At 41.2% G+C, this 12,005-nt stretch overlaps 2 protein-coding genes across 2 annotated transcripts in view; one reads left to right on the top strand and one right to left on the bottom strand.

The window, feature by feature from the left end:
* Positions 1-12,005, bottom strand: part of MIB1 (MIB E3 ubiquitin protein ligase 1) — a 164,424-nt gene that overhangs the window by 91,185 nt on the left and 61,234 nt on the right. The window contains exons 6-7 of the mRNA XM_002713451.5: positions 9,749-9,953; positions 4,806-4,989 (exon numbers count right to left, since the gene is read on the bottom strand). Of these exons, the coding sequence (XP_002713497.1) occupies positions 4,806-4,989; positions 9,749-9,953 (389 nt within the window). The remainder of the gene's footprint in view (positions 1-4,805; positions 4,990-9,748; positions 9,954-12,005) is intronic.
* Positions 8,670-9,150, top strand: LOC108177134 (small ribosomal subunit protein eS27-like). Its single transcript, XM_017344068.3, has one exon. It carries the CDS (start codon positions 8,706-8,708, stop codon positions 8,958-8,960), a length of 255 nt encoding a protein of 84 aa, XP_017199557.1. The 5' UTR covers positions 8,670-8,705; the 3' UTR covers positions 8,961-9,150.

Here is a 12,005-nt window from a genome sequence, read left to right on the forward strand (position 1 = left end):
TAACATAAGCCTGGAAGCATTTGATAGCTTCCTGCTATCTAGGATGAGGTTCACTTCCTGCAAAACAGATAAAATAAGCCAGTTCTCCAAAGAGACTGTTTTCTACTTAGGGAAAGTCTATTTCAAAGCCATAAATCCAGGCACTAAAGTTTGTTACTGTTATTAGAATGGTGACCACTTCTAGAGTGTTCCATGGATAAAAGTAGAAAATAAGAGTTTCTGGTTTTGATTATTTTTGTCTTACTATATTTTTAAAGATAAAATAAATCATGAGTTCACTCTTCCAATTCAACATGAAGAGTACAGAGTTTTTGCTTCATCTCTTCTATATTACAACTCTAGCTCCTTTTCCCACTCGTAATTTTGGTTCTGAGGCTGCCGGGGTAATGTAATTAGAATAAAACATACATTTGCTTTTTTGCCACAATCAAGAATCTCAAAATGGTATCAACATTATCACATACAGTAAGATTCTGAAATATCACCAAATATCCCTTTTCCACATATTTAGAGAACACTCCTCTTATAAGATATACAGTAAGGGCTAGCACTGTGGCTTAGTGAGTTAAGCTGCCACCTGCAATGCTGGCATCCCATATGTGTGCTGGTACAAGTTCTGACTGCTCCATTTCTGATCCAGTTCTCTGCTAATGGAACTGGAAAAGCAGTGTAAAATGGCCCAAGGTGCCAGCACCATGGACTAGCAGATAAAGCCACCGCCTGCAGTGCCAGCATCACATAGGGGTGCTGGTTTGAGTCCTGGCTGCTCCTATTCCATCCAGCTCTCTGCTATGGCCTGGGAAAGCAGTAGAAGATGGCCCAAGTCCTTGGGCCCCTGCACCCACATGGGAGACCCAGAAGAAGCTCCTGGCTCCTGGCTTCAGATCAGCGCAGCTCTGGCCATTGCGGCCATCTGGGGAGTGAACCACTGGACGGAAGACTTCTCTCTCTCTGCCTCTCCTCTCTCTGTGTAACTCTTTCAAATAAATAAATAAATAAACCTTTAAAAAAAGAAATAAAATAAGTGGGTAACAACAGTATACTATAATAAAAATCAAATGAGTGTGGTCTTTCTCTTTCTATCTCAAAATACCTTAATTTCTCATTGCACAGCAGTAATATTTTCAGACTACAGTTAACTTCAGATAACTGAAACAGCAGAAAGTGAAACTACAGATAAGGGGGAGAAGGAGTTAACTGTAAAGACAAATATCTGAGTTTAAAAAGTACCTCTCTCTACTTGTATGGTTATGTCCATAAGAAACACATTTAGGGAGTCAGCACTGTGGCATGGAGGGTTAAGCTGCAGCCTGTGACAATGGCATCCCAAATAAACACCAGTTCATGTGCCCGCTGTTTCACTTCTAATAGAGCTCCCTGCTAAAGTACCTGAGAGAGCAGCAAGGAAGATTTGGGCCCCTGCACGGAGACACGGATAGAGTTCCTGGCTCCTGACTTTGGCCAGGGGTTGCAGCCATTTAAAGAATGAACTAGCAGATGGAAGATCTCTTTCTCTCTCTCTCTCTCTGCAACTCTGCCTTTCAAATAAATAAATCTTAAAAAAAAAAAAAAGTTTAATTTCCTTTGTTTCATTTTACTTTCCTTCTTTTGGAGGAGTTCCCGTCTACATTTTTGTTTTACAATCATATAAAATTTTTGTGTGGTTCCAAATCAAACTTATAAAACAAGACATTTAAAGATATCTTCCTGTACCTTTGTTTCCTATATCCTTATTCTCTTTTTATACAGCTAACATTTTAATTTCAGTCTATCCTTCCATCATTTGCTTTTTAAAATATAAAGTCTGTATTGTCCTAATAGTTAGGTTTACTCTAATATTTTTACATATAAATGTCCCTGAGTATATACATTTATACCTGGCATGTCATACTGGAGTACCTGCGTTCCATTCCTGGCTCTTGACTCCTGACTCAGCTTCCTTCTAATGCAAACCCTAGGAGGCAACATTGACAGCTGACATCATTAGGTTCCTACCATCCACTTGTGAGACCTAAACTGTGTTCCTGGATCCTGGTTCCTCACTACAGCCATGGCCCAGCCTCAGCCACTGTATACATTTGGTCAGTAAACTAGTAGATAGGAGTGTTCTCCCTCCCTCATTTCCTGTGTCTCAAATAATTTTTGTTTGTTTGTTTGTTTGTTTTGGACAGGCAGAGCAGACAGTGAGATAGAGAGAGACAGAGAGAAAGGTCTTCCTTTTTTTGCCGTTGGTTCACCCTCCAATGGCCGCTGCGGCCAGCGCACCGCGCTGATCTGATGGCAGGAGCCAGGTACTTCTCCTGGTCTCCCATGTGGGTGCAGGGCCCAAGCACTTGGGCCATCCTCACTGCACTCCCGGGCCATAGCAGAGAGCTGGCCTGGAAGAGGGGCAACCAGGACAGAATCCGGCGCCCCGACTGGGACTAGAACCTGGTGTGCCAACACCACAAGGTGGAGGATTAGCCTAGTGAGCTGCGGCGCCGGCCAATTTTTAAAAAATTTTTAAAATACATTGTCTCATTTCCCTTGTATGTCCAATTCATATGTACCTTTAACCTCTTCCTCTATCACTTTTTTTTTTAATTTGAGGGTCAGAGAGACAAAGACACATAGAGAGAGCTCCCTCACTGGTTCACTCCCCAAATGTCATCAGGGGCCCGGGGACCAAAGCTGGGAGACAGGCACTTAATCCAGGTCTCACAATTATTTGAGCCATCAATGTTACCTACCTGAGTTCACATTAACAGGAAATTGGAATCAGGAGCTGGATATGGGAAGTAAACCCAAATACATCAAAATCAGGCTCAGGCATCCAGCCACCAGTTTAATCTTTCGTCCCCTACAGACTTTAACACGGACCTATTTTCTTTCATCCCAAACTGGACTCCACAATATTCCTCTTGGGTTCAACTGTCACAGTACTATTAAACTACACTAGTCCAGGAATACTTGTTGGCTATTTTGAAGTCAGTTCTCCTGTTCTCAAGTCTATGAAGTGCATTAATTCACTCTGCTGCCACACAGACAGATGTAGACCCAGAAGCTGTTAGTGGCTTATCTCAACTCATTCACATTTTTAGGGTTCAACAGACTACTCTCTCTAGCTTTGTTATAGACGTTTATGACTTCGTTGCAGGGAGGGAGATATACTAACCTAGTAGTTTGTTTTATCAAGAGGATCTGAGAAGATTCAAAATCTATACTACCTACCGGAATATCAGAATTCCCTTCTAGAAATTTTCTAGAAGTTTTAGTTATACAGCAGTTTTATTCAGCAGAAATAGTACTTAGGCTCTAAAGTAAAACAGATTTGGGTTCAAAATTCCAGTGCAGAGTTTTACTTCAAGTCTTATCAGGAGTCAAACTCAGGTTATAGCAACAGCAGCACCAGATGCTAGTTACCAGACCACCAGTTCAGCTCTGATTTTCTCATCTTTAAATTAAGGATGCCATACCACCACCTACTTACAATATTGCTAACACAACACTTGTATCTGTGTACATTTGCATACATGAATATTGAACAAATTAGAATGAAAGCACTACCACAAAGGATTTCTTCTTTTATATTTTGTTCACTACTGGATCCCTGAAGCCCAACAGACACACGATGGACTAATGGGGGAAGAGGACAACAAGAAGGACAGGGAGGAGAGACAGAATAAGATGAGAAGGGAGTAGCTAGGGCAGGAACTGGGGCTGGGTAGAAAGAAAAGGTGGAACTAGCCAGGAGAGAGGGATTGGCCAACACAGCATATTAGGGTTAATTGGATACTAAAGGGACAGGAGTGGAAGTACATAGCACAGGACAGGAGCACTAAATGGTACAAAAGGAAGGACAAATAGGACGGGAGCTGGGACTTGATGAGACGAGAGGGAAAAAGGGCAGAAAGGAGGGCTTTTCAGGGCAAAGGACAAGACAGCATGGAGGGTAGCAGGAGGAAACAGGGCAATACAGAAGTGACAGAGAAAGAGTAGATGAAGAAAGGGAAGAATACACAAAATTATCTGTTGTTGTTAATCATGAAAAACTGCATTGGATGAATAAACACAAAGTCAAACTACAGCTGTCTGGGAACAAAGCATCCTCACAAGGTGCACATATTGATCTGCAGGTCCCCAAAGCAGGAAGTCATAGTCATCCAGCAGCACTGGAGACTGGATAAGCACATTCTATCTCATTCTGAGGTTAAGCATCAGGAGAGCCTTTGTTGCCATATACCATTATCACATTCCCCATTAACAACTCTATCAAACAAATATTAACTATAGGGCCAGCGCTGTGGCACAGCGGGTTAACGCCCTGGCCTGAAGCACCAGCATCCCATATGGGCACCAGTTCGAGACATGGCTGCTCCACTTCTAATCCAGCTCTCTGCTCTGGCCTCAGAAGGCAGTAGAACATGGCCCAAGTCCTTGGGCTCCCGAACCCACGTGGGAGACCAGAAAGAAGCTCCTGGCTCCTGGCTTCGGATCGGTGCAGCTCCAGCCATTGCAGCCAATTGGGGAGTGAACCATCGGATGGAAGACCTCTCTTCCTCTCTCTGCCTCTCCTCTCTCTGTGTAACTCTGACTTTCAAATAAATATATAAATCTTTCAAATAACAAAAATATTAACTACAGCCCTTTCTGAATTTTCTTTATCTAAATAAACTGAAAAACAAAAAGCACAAGTATACTTAGCTGCCCTCTGAGAGTACAAATCTAAGAAGGTTCATGCCAATTTAGCTTCTAAAATTAATTCGCTTTTAAAAACTACCTAAGCACAATATAATTCCTGGTCAAACTATTTTATATATACTTACTGGAAGCATTGCTTCAGCCCATTCACCATGTCCTCTCTGTAGAAGTTTAATTCTTTCCAGATCATAACAAACTTGTACAAGGTCACCCACTTGAAACTGCGAGGTACCCCCTTCTGCACCTTGAGCAGCATCTCCACTTCGGACAATGTTTGCTTTAGTGAGAACCGCAGGATTAAATGTCCACCTATAAGAGCAAAGCAAAACTCAAAATGGGTAAGCTTACTAAATTTTAATACAACACTCTATTTCTTTCTCTGTTTTCCTTTTTTCATTACACAACATTCTTAAACACTGCAAGGACAAAAAACATACACATTGCAATCTCTTGCATTTACACTCTGAACAATTTATATTTCTTTTTTATAACTGTATTATACAATTTTGGGAAAAGAATTAGATACAATCACACCAACCTAATGCAAGCATTAATGTTTTATTATATTTTGTCTAGATATATTATCCATTGCATGTTTTTAAAAACTGCTGTCCAGACTCATAGATTGGCAGTTGTCCTAAATAGCACTCTTGCCTCAGAATCAGCCCTTAAGGCATTCAGATCTGGATGAAGAGCCCACGAGAGTATTTTAGGCATGGAAATCCAAGACACTCTTGCAAAAAAAAAAAAAAAAAAAAAAAACACTAAATGAAAGATCTCTGCGAGTGAGATCCAAGTGGAAAGAACAGGCCATCAAAGAAGGAGGTACCTTTCTCTGAAGGGAGGAGAGAACTTCCACTTTGACTATGGCCTTGTCTAAATAAGGTCGGAGTTGGCAAACTCAAAAGGCTTCCATAACCTTGTCAGCTCATGACAAGAGCCTAGGGTGATTACTGATGCCATAAACAAGAGTGTCAATTTGTTAAGTCAACAACAGGAGTCACTGTGTACTTACTCCCCATGTAGGAGCTCTGTCCTTAATGTGTTGTACAATGTGAATTAATGCTGTAACTAGTCATCAAACAGTACTTTACATTTTGTGTTTCTGTGTGGGTGCAAACTGTTGAAATCTTTACTTAATATATACTAAATTGATCTTCCGTATATAAATGTAATTGAAAATGAATCTTGATGTGAATGGGAGAGGGAGCAGGAGATGGGAGGTTGCGGGTGGGAAGGAAGTTATGAGGGGGAAAAAGCCACTGTAATCCAAAAGCTGTACTTTGGAAATTTATATTTATTAAATAAAAGTTAAAAAAAAAGAAAAAACTGCTGTAAAAATAATACACAATCATTATTAAAAATTCAATCATTTCAGAAAAATTGAAAGTGAAAGTGAGAATCCTAATTTCACACAGATACACCTGGATCACTCTTACTACCCCACTGGAAATCACTATTAATACTCTATTGTGTATCATTATAGATCGTCCATCAATATGCTGAGTTATACAATGTATATCATTCAGTACATTGACAGAATTAAAGAATATTTATTTTCTCTATAAAATATGTGACTTGTTTTTTCAAAGAATGCATGGTGGAAGACTTAATCTTCAATGTCACAGCTATAGATCTACTTAATTAAATTTAACAACCACAGAGTACCCCAGCCCATAGCCTGGAGATATACTAATGTACTTAACCATTCTCCTATCAACTATCATTTAAAGTCCTTCCAAGTTTTCACTAGTATGTATAGTATTATAAACAACATTTCTACATATGAATCTGTGCACACAGAATCAGTATTTCACTATAAATTCTTTTTTTTTTTTTTTTTTGATTTTTTGACAGGCAGAGTTAGACAGTGAGAGAGAGAGAGAGAGAGAAAGGTCTTCCTTCCATTGGTTCACTCCCGTAATGGCTGCCATGGCCAGCGCTGCACGCCAATCCAAAGCCAGGAGCCGGATGCTTCCTTCCAGTCTCCCATGCGGATGCAGGGACCCAAGCACTTGGGCCATCCTCCACTGCCCTCTCAGGCAACAGCAGAGAGCTGGACTGGAAGAGAAGCAACCAGGACTAGTACCCGGCACCCCAACCGGGACTAGAACCCGGGGTGCCGGAGCCACAGGCGGAAGATTAGCCTAGTGAGCCACGGTGCTGGCCCTCACTATAAATTCTTAGAACTACTTGATCAAAGATGTATTTGCTAGGGCATTGGGGCACAACAAATTTACCACCTGTATTCCATATGGGCACTGGTTCAATTCCCGGCTACTCTACTTCCAAGCAAGCTCCTGCTAATGGTCCTTGGAAAGCAGCCAAAGATGGCCCAAGTGCTTGGGCCCCTGCACCCATGTGGGAGATCCAGATGGAGTCCCAGACCCCTGACCCAGCCCTGGACATTGCAGCCATTTTGGGAGTGAACCAGTGAATAGAAGATCTCTCTCTCTCTCTCCCTTTGTCTCTGCAACTCTACCTTTCAAATAAATAAGTAAATCTTTTTAAAAAGTATTTGTTTATAAATCAGAGTCAACTACTCTACAAAAAAAGTACCATTTCACCTTACTATTGCCAATTTCATGGATTAAAAATTTGCCATGAATGAATATTTTACATTTGTAATCACTGTATCAAAACAAATCTGAATTCTGATTTCTTTACTATACAAAGGTATTTTTCCATACTTCTCCTGTCTTCATAACTGTCATTTTAATGATTACTTAATCCTCCACCAGATGCCACAATATAACACACTTCCCCCAATACCAAATTGAACTCCAAAAATCAAAAAAGGGTCGGTTCTTTTGTCAGATAAGTTTCTACTGTACTAGCATGTTATAGCCTCTTAATTCACATGGGTAATAGCATATTAAAAAACAACTCTGAGAGGTCACACCATATGAAAACCTATTTACTAAGTTCCAATAACCAAGTAACCTTAAAAATAAAGTAGTGTCTCTGAAGTTAAGAATAAACATTAGATATACAAGTTTTCTCTTCAGCCTTATCAACCATTCTCAGTACTCATTCTGTCAATACTGCAAAATTTATCAGACTTACTTTGATGCCTGAACACAGCAATACTGACTCAAGCTGCTTTCTCTGCCTAGAGTATTTCCCTGTCCTGGAAAAACCTAGCTTACCTTCTAAACCTACTCCAAGCATTAATTTTCTCTCTGAAGTTTTTTCTGATTGGCCCATCAGAGATGATTACTCAAAAAAAAAAAAAAAAAAAAGGCTAGTAGACAGATCTTGGATTTTTTTTTTTTTTTTAAGATTTATTCTATTTATTTGAAAGACAGACTTACAGAGAGGTAGAGACAGAGAGAGGTCTTCTATCCACTGGTTCACTCCCCAGATGGCCACAAAGGCCGGAGCTGAGCCAATCTGAAGCCAGGAGCCAACAGCTTCCTCCAGGTCTCCCACACGGGTGCAGGAACCCAAGGACTTGGGCCAGCTTCCACTGTTTTCCTGGGCCATAGCAGAGAGCTAGATCAGAAGTGGAGCAGCCGGGACTAGAACTGGCACCCATATGGGATGCCGGCGCTTCAGGCCAGGGCTTTAACCCGCTGTGCCACAATGCCATCCCTGGATGTTTTTATTATTAAGAAATGTTAGGGAATGGTGCTATGGTATAGGCCACTGCTGTGGCCTGCAGTGCCAGCATCCCATATGGGCACCGGTTCTAGTCCCAGCTGCTCCACTTTCAATCCAGCTCTCTACTATGGTCTGGGAAAGCAGTGGAAGATGGCCCAAGTCCTTGGGCCACTGCATCTGCTTAGGAGACCCTGAAGAAGCTCCTGGCTCCTGGCTTCAGATTGGCTCAGCTCCAGCCATTTTCTGCCTCTGTCTTCTGTAACTCTGCCTTTCAAATAAATAAACAAATCTTTAAAAAAAAGGAAATGTTAAGTACTTGAAAGAATAAATATATTTACCCTGATTGTGCATTATACAATTTGTAATAAAACATCACACACAGCCAGAACCAGTGAGAGGCGCCGGGCTCGCGGACCGCCGACATGCCCTTGGCTAGAGATTTACTCCATCCCTCTTTGGAGGAGGAAAAGAAGAAACATAAAAAGAAACGGCTAGTTCAAAGTCCGAATTCTTATTTTATGGACGTAAAATGCCCAGGTTGCTACAAGATCACCACGGTTTTCAGCCATGCCCAAACAGTGGTTCTTTGTGTAGGCTGTTCTACAGTTTTGTGCCAGCCTACAGGAGGAAAGGCCCGACTCACAGAAGGCTGTTCCTTTAGAAGAAAGCAACACTAGTGACCCACACAACCTCCTGGATTTGTGTTCTCACAGAAAGCCTTATCATAAGTTCAGTGATTCTAGTGAATCTACTAAGATAATGTAATTTTGTTTGATTTTCTAAGGTATACAAGTTATCCCCTATTTTGATGTCAGTTTTTCAATAAAGTTTTGATTATGGGCAAAATAAATAAATAAATAAATAAAACATCACACAGTAAGTACTCCAAAAATATGCACATTTTTATTTTAAATTTTTTAAATACAAAAAAAATTTTAATGACTGCTCTTACTCTCAGAATACTCTGCTTTACCTACCTATCACATTACATCCAACATTTTATTGCAGTGAGAAAACACACGCAATTCTATATCACTTATAAAGGTTTGTTTATGTGTACACGTTTAGTGCAAAGGAGAGCTGTGTTATCAAGAGATCACCCTGGAGACAGTGGCCAGAGGAAATTTCACTTACCTCTCTCATTTAGGATAGATTCATATAGCCCATTATGAACACAGAAATTCTTAGATATTCATAAATCTAATAATCACATAACATATTCTACTTCTGAAGGGAAAATGGGTATAGAATATTGTATCATAACTATACCCAGATAAATTCACATATACACATAATGCACAAAATTCTTACCATCTGTTCCCTTCCACCTTATCAAAGTACTCTAGGTTTTTACCGTCTAAGAGCTACCTTTAATGAATCTATGGTTACAGCGTATGTTTTAAGGCTCTCTTCTCTATATACTAACTTTATTTACAATTATCAGAAGTTGAGAAATATCACCAACCTATTGCCGCTTGGATATTGTACTACAATGTCATGATCTTCATCAATGCCGCAAACAGTTCCAGTTGTAGTTAAAGTCTCAAACATTCCATCAGTCCATCCTCCATGACCATGCTGCAAAGACTGTACAATTTCTAGGTCAAGATCTATATTCACCAGGTCACCAATCTGCAATCCACCAGGATTCCTGTTGCCATTCTGCTCACCTGTATTTTCAAGGGAAAGAAAAGAAATAACATGAAACTGAATTATTTTTTAAAAGAATATTCTCTAGGTATTATATTTAGGTATTATATAATCATAAAATGTTTTAAGAATTTACTATATGAAACTGTAGAACTGACAGTTAAAAAAATCAGACTTGACAACTGAAATAACACAATGATTTTATACAAAGACTAAGAAGAATCAAAAGCCTACTGAACTCTGTCAGAATACAAAGTTCTGGATGTTGAAAATATTAGTTCTCTGCCTGGATGACTTGTTAACCAACACTACACAAGAATCACGATAACTAACCTGGACAGAGCAGATGATATGGTATAGCAGGTAAAGCCATTGCCTAGGACATCCATATCCAATACTCAAGTGCCAGTTCAAGACCCAGCTACTCTGCTTTTGATCTAGCTTCCTGATAACGCACCAGTGAAAGCAGCAGATGACAGCCCAAGTGCTTGAATTCCTGTCACTCATGTGGGAGACCTAGATGAAGTTCCAAGTTCCTGGCTTTGGCCTGGGCCAACCCTAGCCACTGGGGTCATCTGGGGAGTGAACCAGAAGATGGAACATCTCTCTCTCCCCATCTCTTCCTTTCTATCATTCTGCTCAAGTCAATAAATTTTTTAAAAAACCCTTCAGTTATTTTTTCTCCAAAGTACAAATATTTATTAATAAGTGTTTATTTTGAAGGATTTATTTATTTCATTTGAAAGGCAGAGTTACAGAGAGGCAGGGGTGGGGGGTCTTCCATCTACAGGATCACACCCCATATGGCTATAATGGCCAGAGCTACACTGATCCAAAGCCAGGAACCAGGAACTTCTTCCAGTTCTCCAACACAGATGCAGGGGCCCAAGGCCTTGAGCCATCTTCCACTGTTTTCCCAGGTCATAGCAGAGAACTGAATCAGAAGTGGAGCAGCCAGGACTTGAACCGGTACCTATATGGGATGACAGCACTTTAGGCAGTGGCTTTACTGCTATGCCACAGCACCAGCCCCAAATGTTTATTATTAATTTTGCCTAAAGAGTACTTTAACTATTTTATTTTAGGTTTTTTTTTTTTAATGTATTTGAAAGGTAGAGTTAGAGAGAGAGAGAGAGAGAGAGACGGAAGGAGAGACAGAGATCTTCCCTCCACTGGTTCATTCCCCAAATGGCCACAGTGGCCAGGGCTAGGCCAAGCTGAAGCTGAAGCCAGGAGGGCGGAGCCTCTTCTGGTCTCTCATGTGGGTGCTGGGGCCCAAGCACTCGGGTCATCTCTCACTCCTTTCCCAGATGCATTAGCAAAGAGCTGGATAAGTGTAGCAGTGGGGCCGGTGCCCACTTGGTTAATCCTCCACCTGCAGTGCTGGCATCCCATTTGGGCGCCGGGTTCTAGTCCCAGTTGCTCCTCTTCCAGTCCAGCTCTCTGCTGTGACCTGGGAGGGTAGTGGAGGATGGTCCAAGTGCTTGAGCCCGTGTACCCGCATGGGAGACCAGGAGGAGGCACCTGGCTCCTGGCTTCAGATTGGCGCAGTGCACCGGCCATGGCGGCCATTTGGGGGGTGAACCAGCAGAGGGAAGACCTTTCTCTCTGCCTCTCTCTCACTGTCTGACTCTGCCTGTCAAATTAAAAAAAAAAAAAAAGAAGTGTGGCAGCCAGGCTTCGAACCAGTATCAGCATGGGACCTCAGCGTCACCAGCCCCACTTGTAACTATTCCAAAGTCTACCCCATAGATTACTTTCAGAAACTAGTTCTGAGTTAAATGATTCATGATCATCAAATACTAGACTGAGGGATCCAAAAAATGCATGTTGATCCCACATTTTTCTAATGAATACAAGACATAAAACAAGAAAGTTTCTGAAAACAAGAAAAATGGTTGACCTCATCAGAAAAATGAGTATTTTTTCCTACATTCTACTTTTCTTAAGAATAAAACAGGGCCAGGGGCCGGCGCCGTGGCTCACTCGGTTAATCCTCCACCGGCGGCGCCAGCATCCCATATGTGCGACGGGTTGTAGTTCCGGTTGCTCCTCTTCCAGGCCAGCTCACC

The sequence above is a fragment of the Oryctolagus cuniculus genome, chromosome 10 (genome assembly GCF_964237555.1).
Source record: "Oryctolagus cuniculus chromosome 10, mOryCun1.1, whole genome shotgun sequence".
NCBI classification, from domain to species: Eukaryota; Metazoa; Chordata; class Mammalia; order Lagomorpha; family Leporidae; genus Oryctolagus; species Oryctolagus cuniculus.